Source organism: Sinocyclocheilus anshuiensis, unplaced genomic scaffold (genome assembly GCF_001515605.1).
Source record: "Sinocyclocheilus anshuiensis isolate Anshui unplaced genomic scaffold, SAMN03320099.WGS_v1.1 scaffold11, whole genome shotgun sequence".
Lineage (NCBI taxonomy): Eukaryota > Metazoa > Chordata > Actinopteri > Cypriniformes > Cyprinidae > Sinocyclocheilus > Sinocyclocheilus anshuiensis.
Genome location: NW_015551076.1, coordinates 202,516 through 223,661, shown reverse-complemented (window position 1 = coordinate 223,661; position 21,146 = coordinate 202,516). Strand labels below are relative to the sequence as shown.

Genomic DNA, 21,146 nt, shown 5'->3' with positions numbered 1-21,146 from the left:
TTGGACAACTTTAAAGGCGATTTTCTCAGTATTTTGATTTTTTTGCACCCTCAGATTCCAGATTTTCAAATATTTGTATCTCGGCCAAATATTGTCCTATCCTAACAAACCATACACCAATGGAAAGCTTATTTATTCAGCTTTCATGTGATGTATAAATCTCAATTTCGAAATTTGACCCTTATGACTGGTTTTGTGGTCCAGGGTCACATATTAGAATGATTTCTGAAGGATCATGTGACACTGAAGACTGGAGTAATGATGCTGAAAATTCAACTTTGCATCACAGGAATAAATTATGTTTTATTATATATATTAAAATAGAAAACAGTCATTAACAAGTCATTTAACAATATTACTGGTTTTACTGTATTATTGATCAAATAAATGTAGCCTTGGTGAGCATAAGAGACTTATCTTACAAATCTTAAAAATCTTACTGACCCCAAACTTTACACGACTAAGGCCAGGCCTGGTTCAGTCCCACGGCCCTGCAAATGCTAAAGTGGGACGTCCCAGAAGTCCATTTATTCCCTATCACCACATGAAGTTCCACAGGCAGTCGGAGGTCTTTGGTGTGCCTGAAATGGGAGGAAAGTTTATTGCGTTGTTACTCTAGGGAGTCGTGTTGTTTGTATTTGTTTTTGGGAAGGTGACAAATATGTTCCTGAACTAAAGGATCCTGATTAAAATTCCCCTGTTCGCTGAGCATAAAGCGGCCAAGTGGCTCTTTCTCAAGGGCACTGACAGGTCTACACTCTTCAGCTGAATTTTCTGGAACCAGACTGCGAATCTCAACAAGACTGAATTTTTCTGACCTTTGACCTCTAGCTACGATAAATAATCCATTGATGTTTGTAGCAGTATATTGTGCTTGACCAACATTTATGCAATGACAAAAATGGCCTATCATGCAGTTTGTTTTTGTTTGGTCTGTGTGTGAATGGTTGAGAGGGTGCCCTGCTCTGCTGCGGCCCACCCGGACAGATAGACACACTCCCTCACTTCATATCTGACTCGCTCCCTTGATAACTGGAATTTATGTGCTGAATTAATGCAATTAATTATGCGGCCCTGCATTCCTGTGGGAGGAGAGGGACAGTGAGAGTCGACAAAGTGGATCTGCTCACTGCTGGCATTGTACAGCATGACCTTAGATGAGCTTGACATTTTGATGCACGAAGATTCAACTCAATCCTGGAATAAACTTCACTATGCGTTGCAGTTATTCAGTTATTTTAAGTACTGTACCTCACTTAGTATTTTAAATGTTTATGTACTTCACCAAGAATGGATTGCAACCACTGATGCATGCACTATCTGCATTTTTTTGGCATGCATTTTAGCCTTTTACACAAATGTTCATATTCTGTAAGTATCTAACATCCAGAAGATGATCAAAAATAACTGTCGTTTTATATCCTGAAATTGAGTGTTATTTTAGTTCTAATCATCTACTATTTAATATTTTGAATTAAGTTTAACTTTTATATTTTCTGTTTTTATTTTAATTTTAGTTTAGGTTTTAAGAATTTTAGTAAAAGGTATCTTTAATTTTTATATCAGTTTTAGTACTTTAACTTTATTTATTTATTGAATCATTCATTCAAGACGCGGAACGCTGCCTTCAGAGCTGGAGATGAGGTTTTATACTTAATCTGTATATCTGTATTTATGTTCTACTGTTAGTGTTATCTGTATGCACCAAGGGTCTGAGAGTAACGCAATTTCAGTTCTCTGTGTGTATGTGCTGTACATGTGGAAGAATTGACAATAAAGCAGACTTGACTTGACTTGACTTGACTTCATTCATTTCATTCATTTTCCATCTAATATTTTATCATCAGATTACATCAGCTTTATTTTTTAAATGACCAAAAATAATTTTTAGAAGTCTTTAGTAGTTAGTTTTAGTCAGTTAACAATAACAACACTGCTAAAGAATTGCAACACTGCTTGAATTTATTTTGAATGACATATTATTATACATTATTTTGTGTTTTAGGGTGTTTTAGGAAATGTCAACTTGTGTTTTGGCAGAAATTTTCCAGTTATTCCACAATTTGTTTCTTACAGTGTATGGCATCTACTTTAACTTTCTTAAAGTCAGCTGTGTTCTACTTCAACTGCAAGCGATGTTGCTATGAATGATAAATTATTTAATCCATTTCTTTTTATTCCTACAGTTTCATTCATACATTTTTATTACTCCAAAAGGAAGAAGTATTTTCTCTGAGAGAGCAAAACAATCACTGAAATATTACGTGCTTCAGTATTACTCCAGCAATTATTACTGAAGCCAAAGCAAAGATATTTGCAAATAAAAACCACTCTAGTATTTGGCAACCATAAAAGGTCACATACTGAAAGATACCCCTAAGAGAGAGAGGATGAGAAGGCATATTCCTCTCTGCTAGTGCACTCGTTTTCCTCCAAGCACACTTAAGCGAAGTTGCTATACAGTTTGTTATTATTATTATTGCTGCAAAAGTATGATGTACAGGCACTCAGCGTCCATGTTTGCAAGAGTTAAAGCACTAAGAGCAGATAAATCTCACGTATGCTAACAGAGAGAAGAGTTTGCACCCTCCCTCTTCATGATTTAGACTCCATTCGCCTGCTAGCATAACACATATAAACAGACGCACACAGGCTGTCCACAAACCCACAGCACTTTTCAATGGCAGTAAGGCCACGTTCTGGATAGTGTCATGCTCTGCCCAGACCTGTTGATGTTAAAAATGTGTGTGAAATTCAAAGAATTGATGAAAGGAATTGAAGAAAATCATGCTAACAGCTAAGAAAAAGTGTGTGTGAAGCAAAACTTATATCAAAACACATGCAGTACAAAATATGTGCTTATTATATAACACATTCTATTTAAATGCTAAAATTTAAATTTAATTTAAATTAAAATGACAAATTTCAGTAACTTTTGGTCTGTTTGAGCTTTCATATGGTTTCATAAGACTTGAACTATATCTTACAGTCACATGGCGCTGGTTGGAGGATGTCCAAGATTTGTACGATTAAAAACATGAATTAGACTCTAAATTAGAGGTGGGAACTGGAACAAATCTCAGGAAACATATTGTTTTTCAATGCAGACAAACTCTCTTTAGTGTTGAGAGTTGAAAAAGCAAACTAGATACTTTGAGATTGAAATGATCACATTTTTAAACTGGTTTCAGAGAATGTGGATGAAAGACTTCTAAATAAGACCTCCCAGCTGAAAAAACAATAGAACCATCACAGAAAATTCTAATTGTTTCCACTACAAATACCATTACAAATATTACACACCATCAATTTGAACCATTAAAACCATTAAAAATGGGTTTCTGTAGTGTGTTTTGGGACATATTCCATTAGGATTTATTGGTTTTAACAAGCCACCAATAGAAGGTGACCAATTACCAGTAGAGACCCACAGGGTCCATTACAGTTTCCAGTAAAACCAATACAAGTCCCATTATAACCAGTAAAACCATTACAATTTTTGTGATGGTGTCTATTGCTTTTTTCAGCAGGGCTGTACAGTCAGACACAGCTCAAACCGTTTAATCAAGCATGTACAAATATTTTCATACACATAAACGCATGAGCACATGCCACAAGGCCTTAAATAAGATAACAGGAAGACGGTGTGTGCTGTCGGTGCAGATAAAGATCTGATCTATTGTGTGTGAGCTTGTGTATGGTTTGGGTGTGTGAATATGTGCGTTCTTCCGCAGAGAGAGCATATTTGTGTGACACCGAGTCTCAAATAAACTCCTGCCACAGACCTTCTGAGACTGACGGTATTTGTCTCGTATGCTCTCACAGACTGTACAGCTGTTACCCTAATGTGCGTCTCAACTGACATCCTGCTGTCCATCACTTATGATTCAGGTTCTGTGTGATCAGCAAGCACAAACATTGTCACAATGTTACATTTTGGTTGCAAGTATAGTGTATTATTGCAGTACAAAGTTTTAAAACAGTTATTTGCCACGCATATTTGCAATATTATTAGTTAGTTTACCTTGACCCTACTGTACATCTGAAACATGCATTTTCAACATGCTGCTTTGAAAAAAGATAAAATACAAAAGTGTTATACAAATATGTGAACTGATTCGAACTGTGAATATGTCTTCATTTTTTTTATAACAGTAACACTTTAGTATAGGGACCAATTCTTACTATTAACTAGTTGCTTATTAGCATGCCTATTGTTAACATATTGGCTTATTTTACACATTAGTTTAACATATTAGTTTATTAGCACTTATAAATCACATATTCTGCATGACCATATTCTACATTCCTAATCCTATACCCAATACCATACTAACTATTAATAAGCAGCAAATTAGGAGTTTATTGAGGCAAAAGTCATAGTTAATGGTTTGTTAATAGTGAGAATTGGACTTTAAAAAAAATTGGGACCTTTATAACTAATATAAAATGATCTGGAAATGTTGTGAAAACACATGGTAGGTTTTCTTATAGCTGCCTTTTACTAATCTGTAATGTATTTTTATGATAAAAAAAAAAGTTTTTGCCAAGCATTGTTTTTAGGCTTTAAGTCTTCTATAAGAAATATTTTTATATGTGTGGGAGACCTATACACTCTAAAAAATGCTGGGTTGTTTCAACCCATCTTTGGGTCAAATATGGACTAACCCAACTATTGGGTTAAATTTTTACATTAAATTTTTAACCCAAAAGTTGGGTTAGTCCATATTTGACCCAAAGTTGGGTTGAGACAACCCAGCATTTTTTAGAGTGTAGTTTAACTAGAATTGAAAATAAATGAACAAACAAACAAATAAATAAATAAACCATGTTAATCATATCAGAACATTTATAAAATATGATTTCAAAAACCCTTTGACATCTATCATATTGAAAACATACAACATTTCTACAACTAAAATCATGCATTGTTACACATTCAATGTTCTGGGAGCCTGTTGATCGATTTAATAAATAAGCGTTTTATCTATTGATTAGAATATTAATACTGAATTTTCATTTGTTAGTATTTCTTTTTATCCAAATGTTGAATGTTTGGACACAAGTCAGCAAGCCTTGGGTAACGTGGGAATGACTCTGAGGAAGCATTATAGTTATAAACTATAAACTACTAAAGATAAACTGAAACTTTTTTTATCAAACATCCTGCCAAGTTTCTCTCACTACTCACTAATAGTACAGTCAATGTTTTTCTTCTTTACAAATAATGATCATTTAAATGAGAATTCAGGGACTTTCGGGTGAGAGTGTGGTTGTGACTCACTGGTTGACGTCAGTCCCGCTAGTGAATGGGTCTTCCATGAGCAGACCACTAAAGGTCAGAGGTCAGCTCAGAGGGCAGGATTACTGAGCTAAACAGATTATTTGAAAATTTAGTTTTTTTTAGAAAGCTGTTGGACAATAGGCCTGTTGATTATTAGGATTACAAACAGAGAGGCAATATTTTTTCCCCCTTGGTTTCTGAAGTAGGATCCCAAGTTGTTGCTTTGGATAAAATCATATTCAGTGTTTTTTGAAAGCTACATGTGCCTTGCTGTTGTCCCTTCAACTAAATACTAACCAGAACAGTTTAACTTCATCATGACCTTTGACCTTGTCACTTCTTAGAGAGTGACACTGCGGTGTGTTTGGACAGCTTTGTATTGATGTCGTCAGATGTGGCAGTCATAGCATGTGAGCAAACACGCACAGACACTCACAATGCAACAGCAGTCATATGTGCAGCCAACATGTTTTGCACAAATGAACCTTTAGCTCTGAAATGTTTAGCGAACAGGAAATTAAAGTTCTGCTTTTGTGTGATATGCAGATGGCACAACTGTAAATAGGTCTGATTGGCTATGCATGCTGCAAAGCATGTGCATGTTTTGTTCTCATCATCATGCAGAAGTGTAGTTCAGTGGGATGCTTTGTTGCTTTTATGTATCCAAGGTTCTCAGCAGGGCCGTGCAGAGACCTTTGGAGGGACAGGTGCTCAAAGTATAAAAGGGGCACATGGAGCACGGCTTTTAATAGGGCTGTGCTCCTTGCTGAGACATGTATCGAAACGGATGCTTCTGTGTTGATAGCAGCAAATGCCGTGACGCAGTTTTAAAAAAGAAACAGAGAACAGAAAAGACCATTTTAAGTTTAAAAGTTAAATAAATATTTCTTTGCACCTCTTAATCACTCTGAAAATAGAAACGGAATTAAATTAGGCCTATTATTATTATTGAGTTTACAGGGTATGGTGGTTTTGCTGTTGTAAACACTACCGTTGTTGTTGTAGAAAAAAATATTTGTCTTATTTAAAATAGAATTATATTATAATCCTGTTCTGAATTATTTTTTTTTTTTATTATAATGATGATAAAAACAGGATTGATAAGTAGCCTATAAATCGGAGGATGAGAAAATCAGTATAAGCCTGTTTTATCAGGGTTGTGATAATTATTTTTAAGGCACTCTACGTTTTTAAAATAAATACTGTAATAAAAAAAGTTCAAAGTAATAGTTTTTTAGTCATATAAACATATACACGTAGATAACATAAAGACAAGACTCGACGCCCTTTAAACTTTTCCCAATCAAACAGCAAGAATGAAAGAGAACAGGCACCTTTGTTTATATTGCTGTGTAGAACTTTAGCTGCATTTTTAATATTTAATTTTAAATAAATTTAATTTCGTCCCTCGCACTTTATTCGGGCAGGTGTGTTCACGTAGAGGTTTCTAGATTTAAATTCAAAGAGACAATATTGATAGTCTATGCATGACCTGATGTTTTATTCGTATCCAAAATGAGGAGAAGTGAACATCTGGAGCGCTCAACACTCTCATGCAGTGTATGTTTAATTCATACTCGAAGCCGGAGGGTGCTCTCGTGCAGAAAGTCCAAAACAGACTCATAGAATGAATGACTTATGATGTGCAGGAAAGCCTAATATGGACAAAAGCAGCTGGCTATCGCTGTAGCTGAGCTGAATAAAAAGCAGAAAAAAACGTGAAGACAATAAACACACGATTGCGAAAATATACGGTTTATGTGTGTTTTTCAAGTTATCTCCAGGTAATAAATAAACAGTACTGATTGACATATCATTTAGTAGCCTATAGAAATTATTGCTACAAGCAGCAATATAAACAACAGCTGTGCATGCTCTCTTCACGCAGTTCTTGTATAATAATAATATTAATTTAATAATATAAGTATGCAAGCACACCGCTCTGCTGAGAACTGCACTTACCGGCCGTTATGAAGGCATCCTGGTAGTGCGCTACATTAAAGGTGTCTGAACGTGAGGAATAGTCCCTGATGAGATCGTCAGGTGAAAGGTCATCATCATGTGGATAATTTTATTTACAACTAAATTATTATTCATTCATTTTACTAATAGTTAGATTGGGCAGGCCTTCACAAAATGGCGTTTAATTACAAAAAAATATATATAAATTGCCTTGACAAAAGGACACTTTGGGCATCAAGGGGAAAAGGGGCAGGTGCTCAAGCACCCATCGCACCCCCCTCTGCACGTGCCTGGTTCTCAGTGCATGTTGTCATAGTTTTGTACATTTCTGTAGTGATGAATGAAAACCGTAACTTTTATGCCCCTTTTGCAAAAGAACAAAGTAATGATAGCTTTGAAAAGAGGAAAAAGACATCAAGAAATTGCGAGTTTTAGCTTCAACTATGAATAAAGCAGAATAAAAGTTGATTCGCTGATTTGATTAAATTGATGTGTTTTAAAATTAATGAGTTGGACTGTAAAGGAAAAACAGCATTTTTTGGGGTCAAAATTGTGAGAAAGGCAATAATATTTTACGTAGTAAGTGGGACATTCGAGTAGCGCATTCTAGGAAAAGTGAAACAATTTTGTTAAAGGGTTGTGGCATCCCAGAATGCACTGCAGCATGAATACATTATGTGGTTACTGTTATATGATTATTGTATTTCATTTTATGCTTTATCATTGATTTTTTTTTGACAAGTTTGTGTGTTAAATGTTGAGGTCTATGTAAAACCATATTAAACATCTTTTTTGTATTTACAAGGTAGTCTCCCTGCTTTATGGTAAGTGTAATACAAGAATGCCTATAATAAGAAATCTTGTGTTGATAATTTAATATTTGTATAAATATATAACATTTGTATGATCTGACCAGAATGTATTGACTTAATAAGACATTTTGAATTTAATGAATGAACAAATTTAATTGGATAAGTAGGATAATTTAGTAATTTTTGTTTTCATAATTAATTCCCATGCTTCTATCTCTGTTATTTCACACTTTTGAGGATTTTATTATTATTTAAAAACATGACAAATAGTATTTGCAAAGAATAATATTGACTGGGGTTTCTCGTTTTACTTTTAACATCCTCCAGGCCTAAAAAAAATGATTGTTTTGTATTTCAGGTAGCTTTTATAAACCACTGAAGGTATTTGAAGCTCTATTATTGCAGTACTCATAAGGAGACCTCACGATTGCATAATGGTCTCGTATGGCCATAGTTTCCAAACACCTTGAAGGCTTTCCTGTTTATTTACAATGAAGCAAAGGGGACATGTTGTCCACCGAGAATTCCACCTCTACCTTCATGCCTCTGTATCAATCTCTTGGTTTTGCTCTTCTGATTTGTTCTTGAACAATGGATCTTAAAGTCTTTGTGTGGAATGTATCTGCTTTCAGGAGCACGATCAGAATTTAATAGGAATATTTGTGGAAAAGCAATAACTGTGTGTCCTATCGTCACGGTCAAGGCTGTATTAGTGAGGAGGAAATATGAAATTAACTGTTAGAAACTCTTTAGTGACTCATGTTGATATAATTGAAACATATTCACACACACTGTCTCACACACACAAGGCCAACATGATGAGGTGCCGAGTGGAGTAGATTAGTCTGCTATAAATCACATCTGCTCTGTGTGAAACCGATGATACAGACATACTCCATAAACTCCAGCATGCCAAAAAACACACATGTGAAACACTGAGAGAGACGGAGATAAACACACATAAACAGACACTAAAATTACGTGTGTGTGGAAAAAGAGTACAAGGAGGCACTCTTAGCTTCAGCTAAATCTTTATTACCATGTGCTTGAGTAGTTTGCAATCACACCAGCATAAAAATAAACTCTAATACATTCTCCTAAACCAGAGACAGCTACACTCTCAGAAAAAAATGTACAAAAGCTGTCACTGGGGCAGTACCTTTTCAAAAGGCACACTTTTGTACCTTTTAGGTACTAATATGTACACTTTAGGTACTAATATGTACCTTTAAGGTACTAACATGGACTGTTTAGGTACAAAGGTGTGCCTTTTGAAAAGGTACCGCCCCAGTGACAGCTTTTGTACCTTTTTTTCTGATAGTGTATAAGTAACCAAGTAATCATGACCAACCTGAAACTTTTTTTTTGCCTCAGCACATAAATAGTTTTAAAGGTGACATATCATGAAAATCGGACTTTTCCAGGTTTTAAGTGCTATAATCAGGTCCCCAGTGCATCTAGGGAAAACGTGAAAAAGATTAAACCAGTAACTTTGTTTTGTGAAGCCTTTTTCTGCAAGCATCTGAGAAAACGAGCGCGTCTGATTTTGCTCCCTTGGTGACGTGGCAAAGGGATCTCATTATAATATTACCGTCCCTTAATCTGTAAATTTACACCCATGGCACCATTATTGTGTTTTCGCAAGCGACAACGGAGTACTAGTTCTAATGCCATGGTGAAAGTTTGAGCAAAACATGCTAACTGTTCTGTCTTTGGCTGCACAGACGAGCACAGAACACTATTTACAGTCCCAGCCTCAGAGGAGACAACAGAGCAGTGGATTTATTTATTTATTTACTGTATATTGCTGCTGCCACACAGATCTAAAATAAACATGCAATTTATTTCCCGGCTGTTTACCTTCACAGACATAACCGACTGTTTTTTGTAACTCGTGTGTGTTTTTAACGTAAACTTGTGTGTGAATGAGAACTTCGTTTAGTACTCACATGCTGTGACAGCCGCTTTCTGTCTGTGTGCTTCGGATGTGCACATAGAAAACCGTATATCAGAAGTTTAAACTCATATGGTTTAAAACACATGATTTCAGCTCAATAAACATGATAATCAGAACCAAAACAGATGTTTTTTAGCAGGTACGAGCTGTAATGGCCCAGCTCTATTCTGGAAAAGGGGGTGGGGAGCAGCAGCTCATTTGCATTTAAAGAGACAGGCCCGAAAAACAGCGTGTTTCTGCTTCCCCTCAAAATAGGCATTTTCCAAATTCAACCATATTCTTGTGGACTCCCACTTGAGACTGAGAGCATGCGCAGTATGATATTAGTGTGAATCAAACAATACCATTCTCAAAATCAGTTTAAACACAGCAAACTATTTTTATATTAGCCTATAGTACGCACGACCTCTGAGTAAAGCAAGTTTAATTTAATTTGTTCATTCCAAAAATATTTCAAATGTTTGTAGACTCGTTTTTGTAGTCTAGTTTTCTAATACAGTTTAAAATTGCCTTAACAAATTACTCAACATATGTCATTTATTATCACATTATTTATTTGTTTTGCGTGTTTGTGGATTCAGTCGGTTTTTGAAACTCACTGATGGAATGTGATTTCTGCGTGAAAACGTTCCTAAGCAGATTTCGCGCACGAATACCTGCGTACACAGTTAGTGAATGAGGCTGCCAATGTCTGTCAAGCTGAATTAAGTGCAAAAACTGTGAAGAAGAAAGGACATTCAATGCAGCAAGTATGTGAGGCACTGTGGAAAAACATTCATTTTCGACCTAATGCGTTGTTTGCTTTCCACGGTTTGCACTGAGGAAAGAAGAACAATTCTTACAATCATTTAAAGCAACACTGCCATCTGTTGGTGAGACTGTCACAGCACAACAGCTTCAACTCGATAAGTCTGACTGAAGCTCCAATGTGTCTTTCACCCCCTTCTATTAAGAGCATGCGAAACATTCATCCGTCGCTAGACATTGCTTATAAAGTGACAGTTTATGTAAAGCAAAAGATTTGAACTACATTGACTGTGCTCCATTCATTGTGCTTAGCCCTGGACATCCATCTCTGGCTCCTTCTCTGTAGGCCCTTTATTTTTTTAAACTAATCTATTGAGTCTTTGATCGTTATTTTCCAGAATGTGTGATCATCACGTATCCTCTTGGCTCTGACTAACCTGTGACGACACTTGGCATCGTGAAGTAGCCGGATGGATGAGGGAGGACCATACAACCCTGATCTGGGCTGGGGGTGTATGCAGGGGGTTCATCTGAAGGGTTATCGGTCGAGCTGTCGACGGGGTCGGTGTTTTGAGTTGCTGGCATGGCGGTGGGAGGAGTTACAACGTAGCCTCCATTTTCTGGAGCAAAACTCTCAGACTTTCCCGACACGCACGTGTGATGTCTGTCCATAGAGCCGTCAGGTAATTTGTCCTGGGTGCAGGATTCCTCGCAGCACAGAATATAAGGCCCGCTGAAGTTCATGCCTGATTTGTCTTTGCACATGCCTTCCCCCACATAGGCGTGCAAGTGGTTTGATCCACCTGACCTTGCCATTTTAACAGCATCTTCACTGTAACAAAGTTAAGTGTAAAAGAAAAATATTGTCAGACATGGAGATTTAAGATACACACGCATGAAACTGAACCCACTTCCATAATGTGACTTACAATAAGTTTGAGGGTTTGAAAAGAAAAGAGGCATTAGGTGACAGGTTTCATTTCCTTTTTAGAGAAGTGTTGCTATTATTAACTAAAACTAAAACTAAAAGCAAAACTAAAACTAACAATGTTTTTCAGTAATAGTGCTGAAATATAAATAAAATCTAAATAAGAATAATGAAATAAAATATACAAATATTTGACACATTAAGTCGAAGTACTGAGATGACTAAAACTAAAGCTGAAATAAAATAGTTCAACGTAAATAATTAGAATAAAAATTCAAACCACATAAATCACACAAAGATGTCTAAAACTTAAACTAAAATGAAAATTGAAAATATAAAAATAAAAGCTAATCTGAAATATTGACATTTATGAAGACACTTCATATTTTTATTGGAAAATGTTGTAATTTGATTCAGAGCTGCTTACCTGCTTTTGCAGAGACTGACATTGTCTGCAGCCAGTAGTACACAGATGGAGGTTGTCTCTTTCTCACTCTGGAGATTTGGCCATCCACCGGGAGTCTTATGAAAGAAAGAAAGATAGAAAAAACAATTATGTAATACATATAACTAGGTGTAATTTGGAAGAGTGGATTACTAGTTATAATACTTAGACTGTACTTAGACCAAAAAGGCATATTTGCCATCATTTTAGCTTTTGTGTACCAGAAACAGTGAAATGGAATGCCTTTTGACAAAGGTATTGAAATAAAAACAAACTGAAAACACTATATCAATATTGTACATCAAGCTGCAGATTCACCTTAAACATTTACTGTTCTGAGATCAGTTAGTAAAGACTCACCGTTACCATCCCCTCCAGCACTTTGCTCTTTATGGGTGATGGAATCGATCCTTTCCAAATCTTGATCCTTCTATTATAGAATTACACACATGAATAAACAAACACCGCTAAACATGAGCGAATGTTCCTGTACCAATACCAGTGTAATGAGATGAGATTGATTTCAAGAGAATGTATAAATTGATTAAATGTATATTTTGATTTCAGTGTATGCCATTTTGGATGGATGCATAAATGCATGAATGTAAATGTATAGTGGGTTTCACCTGTGTAAGACTGGTAGCCCGTTGTACAAGGTGACGAAAAAAAGCACGCCCACAAACACAGTAGTCAAAATGTAGATTACAGGGCTGATGGATGATGAAACTACAAACACACACACACACACACACACACACACAAAGAGTTTTTCTTATGCATCAGGTATCGAGTTCTGTTCTGTGGGTATCAACTACCTTTGCCCTAAGCATAAATAATTTTACAAAGATATTTCCAGATCCAGATTTGCTATTTTAAAAGAAGCTTGTGATGAATTATATACACATGAAGTTGATTACTTTAATGCAAAAAGACAGAAGGGCATGCAATCACAGGACACAGTAGGACATTTTTTTCATTTTATATTTATAGCATTTTATATTTAGTACTGAAATACTGTTAGCACACTCGGTAAGTATTGTGTATGAATGAATGAATGAATGAATGAATGAATGAATGAATTATTACTTTACAATATTCCATTTGTTAACATTAGTGAACTGCATTTACCATGAACTAACAATGAAAAATACTTCTAATAAATCTATTAATATAAGTTAATGTTAATTTGCTAAAAACGTTAATAATACATTATTAAAATCAAAAGTGGTATCTGTTAATATTATTTAATGGCCTTGAGCTAACATAAAATAACAAGAAATAATTGTATTTTTATTAACTAACGTTAAGAAAGATGTAACAAATGTAGGTAACACTTTATTTCAAAGTGTCCTTGGTACACGTTACACGTACTTACTATTATAATAACAAGAACTTGGGGTTACTTGCATAATTACATGCAAGTAACCCCAAGCCAAACCCTAATCCCAAACCTAACCATATAGTAAGTACTGTACATGTAGTTAATTAATATTACTCAGTACTTAAATGTATAATTACACTGTAACAAGGACACCTTAAAATAAAGTGTAACTCAAATGTATTGCTCATTAATGTTAGTTAATGCATTAACAGATGTTAACTAATGGAACTCAGTCTACCCAAATACAACTTATATATCAAAATTAATCATTTTCTTTTCTTTTCTTTTCTTAATTCTAACTGAATTAAGTAATGATTTAGTAATTAATTTCTACTTTAAATTACAAGGACAAAATGAGCAATGAATTATTTAAAACACCATTTTAATAGGATATGATCAGAAGCACACATCTGAAATCAAGGCGTTACCTGGCTTAATTTTGAACACTGCTGGTTGCGACCATTCTGATGGCTCAATGACATAAGTATCGTCAGGTTTAGGTAGTAATCTGATCTGGGCCTGGTATTCAGTTGAAGGATATAGATTCGTAAAGTAAAGGTCAAAATTGCTCTCCCCTTCAGAAAGTGTACAAATTTCTGAGGTCTACAAAGAGAAAGTGAAATCATGCATGTGATCAGTCACAGCTGCAATGAATCATTTAGTAAATGCAACACAGATGCTGAAAGATAACTAACGCACCTTGTTGGTCGAGATTTTTAGCTGGATGGAGAACTGAATATCTATGGAAACAACTGGTTTAGACCAGTTCAGTATGAAAACACCATCGCCTTCCCTCACATGGATTTGGTCAGGTTGTGAAAGTTTAACTTGAAGAGAAGAAGAACGAACATTAGTGCTCTTCCTAAACTCCAGATGGCAGCACTGGCATGCAAGACTCTGCTAAAAATAACATAAAAAAAAAACTCACTGTGCTTTGAAGTAGGGAACGTCCTAGCGTGGTACACTTGTCTCAGCTCCACTGTTAACAGGTAAGGGTCAGGGGTTTTTACCGAACACATGAACTCAGAAAGCTCAACGTCTCTCGACTTCAGCTGAGGATTTTCACAACAAACGGAGAGACTGAGGGAGAGAGAGTTGTCAGTGTACAGGATGTGACATCACGCTTTAGATCAGTTGTTAGTCACGTGAGTTTGTGATGGATGGAGAACTTACTTATCACTATTACTGCACCAGAGATGATAAGACATAAACTGATAATGTTCTGTCTTCATTTGCCAGGTACACGTCACAGTTGTTTCTCCCGCTATCACGCACTGCAGGTTAAAGACTCCATCTGCGAGAGGTCATGAACTTCAGGTATTTGCAGTGTAAAAAGGACATTTTTTTCTGTTTTAGACTATTAGCAAAATATAAGGAAAATTAATACCATTGTGAGTCTTCCAGGACACCAGGGGGCTCCAGTCACTCCAGAGTCCCACTGGACCTCGCGCCCTCACTCTGGCTTGATAATGGTAACCAGACAACAGTGACTCCTTGTCAATCATATACTCAGAAGCACTGGTGTTATCCACAATCTGTTCCAGTAAAAGAGAATGAGAAAACAGATTCATTCACAAACAAAAGAAGTGTGGCCGAAATTATGTACTCTCTGAGTACTTCTCTTGACTAAGTAATTACGTAGCGACTGTGAAGAAATATATGCTCTAGGAATGTATGTAGTATGAATGTAATCCGGGCTGCGTTCTACTTTGCTTTTAGACACACACTCGCAAACTTCCCTACGCACTTCCCCTTAGGGGAATCCCCACTGCCATTTTAAAGTGTGTTCCACTTGGTTAAGGAGTGAAGTTTATATGGACAGATTCGACCGAGGGAGCGAGTCTACTTCATATGTACACTTCAGACAGCTCCATATAGCACAACACAATTTTGATGTCACCACAGATTGCATTGGATTTACTCCCACCTCAAACAGCTCTATAATACACAATTTTTTTTTAATTTAAAACAGCCCCAGTACGCCTATATACATATAAAAAACTCAATCAATCAAAAAAAAAAAAAAAGTAAATAAATCAACTCCATAGCTGATTCCAAGTAATCAAGGGCTCAGGATGGTCCACTCTGGCCCATTGAAAAGGTTGCATGGCACCCATGCAACATAATCACTGATATACATCTGAGTCGGAGGAAAGCTAGCTAGGGAAGGGCCTTAAAAAAACTAAATGGAATGCAGTCTGGCCTGTCCCAACACCCACAGTTTCGATCTTTGCACTTGACCACTTGTCTACTTACATGACGTATTTCCTGTATTTGGCCCAAGTGTTCAAGTGGGTGTGAAGACTGCAAGCCTGTGTATAACTATTGATTATCCGATGGGAAACACTTACAACATAATGTAAAAATGCAAGTTTTCACAGAGCTTTATTGACACATTCTGTGTTTATTTTCGCATACAGTGTTACTTTGCACTTTAAAATAAACTTTTCTGTTTCTGTTCAATAGACCCTATGAACGACACAATTTAATTGTGATGCTTCTTATCAAGTGATACAAAAACAGTTGCAAACATTTTTTGTTCTTTTTTTTTTATCTGGGTACTTATTCTTTTATGAATACTGTGAATTCAGACACACTTTACGAAAAGTTTTTCGCGTACTGTATAGTAAGGAAGTATGCGTTTCGGATGCAGCCCTTGTTCATGAGAGTCATTAACTCATTCATTTAAAACGGATTCATTCACGAACAAAAAATCTGTTGACTGTCTATGTGAGCGAGTCATTGAATCATTCACTCAACTGATTCGTTCAAACACTGATTGACTCAGGACGTAAACGCTGCTGTGTGTTGCAAGTGTGGTCGATTCATGAATATTGTCAATATTTCCTCAAAAGTGTAAGTTACTACTCAATATTAATACCTTGTTTATAATTTCACACTCGCAGACATGCTATCAATGTTACTTTTAGTCAATTCATCACACCGGAAGATGATTTATGTGCATAAATATTACAAGAAGGTAGACACTTTTCTTGAATATGTGCGACGCTTCCAGTGTCATCGATATTTCAGTTTACAGAAACAGTCTTATTCTCCTTGACACTGCAAACTAGTAATTGTTTTCCTATTCGTGTAATTTATTACCGTAATTTAGTATCATAATGAATCCTAAGTATCAGAAAATATCACAAAATAATAAGATGGATATCAGTAACACACGGAGCATGCACGTGCAAGCAGCATTAATCGGTAAACAAACGATGCTCTGCCAAGTGCCAACCTGTCACCTATATAAATACATAACACGCTCAGCATTTACCTATGTAAATATCCAAATCTTGACAGTGGATCTGTCTCCAGTTTCAGAACGCTAGCATCACTCTTTCATGTGGAGGCTTTATCTTAGGTGGGAATCGCGTGAAGTCTGAGGTTGTGATGATGTGTCATTACAATGGCAGATTGTGGTGTTTGATATTACAGAGAGCTGCTTCAGCACAGACATTGTTCTAGACAGGATATCCACAAGATATCCTATTAGATAATATTTGAGTGTGTCAGAACTTTAATGCCATTCAGGAGTCTTGGAGTCTATACTGGCATTTTACTCATTTAAAACAATCGTTTCATTAAAAATATAAATATATACAATAGGATACACTGTCGTTCAAAAGTTTGTTTAGAGTCGGCAAGATTTTGAATGTTTTTTTCTTTTTTTGATTGAATAAATGACTGAAATCATTCTAATATGCTGATTTGGTGGAATATTTATATGGAAATCATGATACATTTTTCAGGATTCTTTGATGAATAAGACTGTGCTTGTGTGGGTGTGTGTATGTATAGTTTTACTTTTTAAATATGAATAATATTTATAAAATATATATTTTATATATTAATCAGCACAACTTTAGTAAAACATTCAACTGAATTAAAGGTTGTTAAAATATCTAAACCTAAGGGTGCATATTTTAAGAATATATCAAATTACTAATATGCATTTGGGGTAGATGAAGCACGATTATTATTTTTTATTTTTTTTCTGACAGTGTACTCACAGTCCAGTCATGCATGTATCTGCGATACTGAAGCTGGTACACAAGAGTTCCTGTGATATTTGAGGATACAGGATATGGGCTTCTCCAGGACAGCAGACGACCTCCGCCATCAGCCACCCTCTCTGTCAAATCAATTGGGGCCTTAACTTTTCCTGAAATTACACACACACACACACACACACACACACACACACAAAACGGTGAAAGACTTTTCCATGCCAGAGATGCTTTAGAAGGTAAATGCACAAAACACACACTCACCATGCTGAGCAACTCTGAGAGTTGTGGCTCTGTGCACACAGGGCATTTTGAAGTATAGAATGTGACTTGTATGTAAGTTAAACCTCTCAGAGTTATAGCGGCACACGTGAGAGATCTTCCCATTGGATAAAAGCACACCAGATGCATTCGAGACGCAAAGTGTATCTTCGCTACAGAGAGGGAGAGGGAGGAAAAAAGTTATTTTCCCCATTGTAGAATTTCTTTCATTGTGTGTTTGTTTGTTGTTTCTTTTTTCACCTACTCTATATGTGCGTCCCAGTAGTACAATTCATGCGTGTTTTCTTGTGGATGAAATTGTGGATCGACCTCCCATGTGCACTGTGCATAGCTCATGTAGTCATTGTGGCACTGCAAGGAATCCAGCACTGCAGATTCTGAAACAAGAGTTCAAAGGTCAGTATTTTTTTCTTCAAAGCGGTCTTTTAAGTCTATTTTTCCTCCCAGATGTGTGGCCACAGGCAGGAACTTCCAGCGACTTACTAGACTGACAAAGCTCTGGGTGATAAGGTAAACTTAAAGGGATTTTTTTCATTATTATTATTAGATTCTGCAAAGCTCTCAAGATTAGTTAGAAGTGAACTTCTAAAATCAGATCTTCAGACCTGCTTTATACTGACCAATCAAAGCCACGTCCTGAATTACAAGTGTCTGCAAAGGAAAATCTCTATTGACGTTTAGTTCGGTCTAAGATAAGGATTTATTTTGGCTGGGATAATGTATGAGCCAGAACGGAGGCCCGAAGAAGATTAGAGAAAACACTGATAAGGGTCTATCTGGTGGACACAGGCCTGAACTAAACAGGTTGTATAAAAAAGAATTGAATGCAATAATATCTGAGAGTGTTATCTTTCTCTCTCACCTTTCCCAGGCTTGACGTCATGATGAGGACACTTGTCATCACTGATGCCCCCCCTGACCAGCAGAGCAAATCCAACCATATGCAGAATCCATGTGGAGAACATTGTAGCTGAGATCCGAGATCAGAGGCCCGGCGCTTTTTACAGCAGGTGATTTTTCTGGTTACTTTCAAGATATCTGAATATTTAGAAACCAGTTCTGATGGTTAGAACCACTCGATTTAAAGGCACAGTTCACCCAAAAATGAAAATGCTGTAATCATTTACTCAACCTCATGTCATTTGGGCAACGTCTGAAGAATGTTAACCTTACTAACTTTTCAAAAACACTGAACTGTTCTTCAAAATAGCTTATTTTGTGTTCCACAGAAGGGAAAAAGTGATACAGTATTGAAACATCACATGAGGGTGTGTTGTCAGTGTTTTATTTTTAGGTGAACTATTACTTTAAGAACAAATGTGACACAAGACATCATGCTGTTATAAAAGCAAACACAAACACGTAGGTCTAAAAAAACACACCACAGACATGCATCTGAGAATTCTCATTGGTTTTAAGCACAAAACGTACTTCCTTTTTCCTCTCACACGTTTATGCTAACAAAATCACATAGTATGCCTACATTTTTTCCTCTTATTTATAAACATTTTGTCACTGAAAGCCTTTGCATCAGTGTTAAAAACTAAAATTATTTAGTTTTAGTCATATACTTTTGACTAAAATGCCATTTAGTTTTAGTCATCTGAATTGTATTTAGTTTTAGTCTAGTTTTAGTCGACTAAATATCATAAGATTGTAGTGCTACTAAAGTTTTTCAGTCAAGAGCAGTGCGTGGTTTTCTCTTTCTTTTGTTGCTTGATTAACGTCAATGACTCGGACAATAGCAACTAAATTAGGCTGCTGTCCCTTTAAAACCGAATGCACAGCTGCAATGGATGCAATGTACTGATACATATTCTCCCTACTGTTTACGTTCACTTAAGACGTAATCAACTGTGTTTACGTGAATACTCATCAAAACGGACAATTCGACATCATTTTGTATAATTCTCCGTTCATGCGACGCGAAAGAGTACTCGCGTGCTGCGAGACGCGCTCTCTGTGTGTGTATGCTTCAGTGTCTGCGCTCAGAAAACCGGACCGAATTGAGCTCTCTCTTGCGTCGTCAGATTTATCCATATGTCTGCTCTTCTCTTACTCCCACATATTGACATTTTTGAACGTTTTATGCGACGTGCAGCAAGTGTATGTTAGCTTATGTCCCACCGGTTCATATGTACGCATCTAACTTCCGAACCACGCAGCAGATTCGTTCTGAATGATTCTCTTCCCAAATCGTCCCTCCCTAACATTTTCGTCTCGTTTTTATTCCCTGATGAAAATGTCAATAGATTTACGTCATAGTTTTTGTCATTCAAAAAGAGTTTTAGTTCGTTATCATCTAGTTGTCGTAGGTGAAAAAAATTAACACTGCTTGGCATGATGCAAACTTTAAAGGTGAAGTAAAATTTTAAAATTAATGACTGTTTTCAAGCAAGTTTCCTGAGCGCTCCTTCCGTCTACCATTGGTCTGCCAAACAGATTGTTTCGCCTCAACCTCATATCATTGGTTGCGTAAGAAGTGATTTAACATTACACACTTCACTTTAAAAGTATTAGTTATTTTAAAATATCACAAAGCATCTAAAAATGAAAGAAACATTGCATATTATAATTGCTTACTGTTTGTGACAAAAGCATGGTGACCTCCAAATCCATCTTTCAATGAAGAATTGAAAATCCATCTTTTAATGAATGGAGCACTTCCAGGAACAGGTGAACATCTTAAAAACCGCTGTAGATCTTCATACAGCACGTCTTGTATATAAAACTACTCGTTTGGGGTGAACCTGACCATCTACCCGTAACCCACTAATGGAGCTTTGTAGCGTAAAAACAGACGTATGTACTGTATGTCGCACTACGTTTCTCGCAACTGCCAGGAAACTGTAAAGAAAGGGATTTCCCTAAGCGTAAAAGAGGGTGAGGGGCGTTGGGGGAAAGAGATGTGGTCACACAGAACACGTCCTGTCAGAAATTGACTTTAAACTGTGTTCAGTTTGTAAAAGTTAGTTATGTTGTTTTATGTTGATTTTAAGTTTACGCTTTCATTTAGAGGTTGCGTGGCATATGGTAGGTGTGCTATATTTAGCTGCGGTGAAGTAGGCCTACACGCGTGCATGTAGGTGAATGAACACTGAAAAGGGCAGAAAAAAACAAAGGTTTTACCTCACACCTTGTTCCTACAGTGAAAACGGTGTTTTCTCTATGACGAATCTTGGTGGTCTTGATTTGCGCATGCACTGCACTGCATTGCACAATAAATAAATGCAACATGGTAAATTTGCTTGAAGGTAACTCGTTTTCTGGAAATATATCTTGAGTTTTTTTTATTCTTGTTTTAAGCACAATACTCTAAATATAGTTATGTTTAG

The 21,146-nt window shown here is 36.3% G+C and overlaps 1 protein-coding gene across 1 annotated transcript; it reads right to left on the bottom strand.

Moving 5' to 3' along the window:
- Positions 1-10,327: 10,327 nt before the first annotated feature.
- Positions 10,328-20,610, bottom strand: LOC107662371 (interleukin-3 receptor class 2 subunit beta-like). The gene is made up of 14 exons (XM_016452355.1): positions 20,395-20,610; positions 18,674-18,849; positions 18,056-18,188; positions 17,794-17,963; positions 17,533-17,684; positions 14,904-15,051; positions 14,690-14,810; positions 14,445-14,596; positions 14,216-14,343; positions 13,945-14,119; positions 12,762-12,861; positions 12,496-12,565; positions 12,118-12,212; positions 10,328-11,594 (listed from the first exon to the last, which is right to left on the bottom strand). Exons 2-14 carry the CDS (start codon positions 18,774-18,776, stop codon positions 11,195-11,197), a joined length of 1,947 nt encoding a protein of 648 aa, XP_016307841.1. The 5' UTR covers positions 18,777-18,849; positions 20,395-20,610; the 3' UTR covers positions 10,328-11,194.
- Between the last annotated feature and the right edge of the window lie 536 nt (positions 20,611-21,146).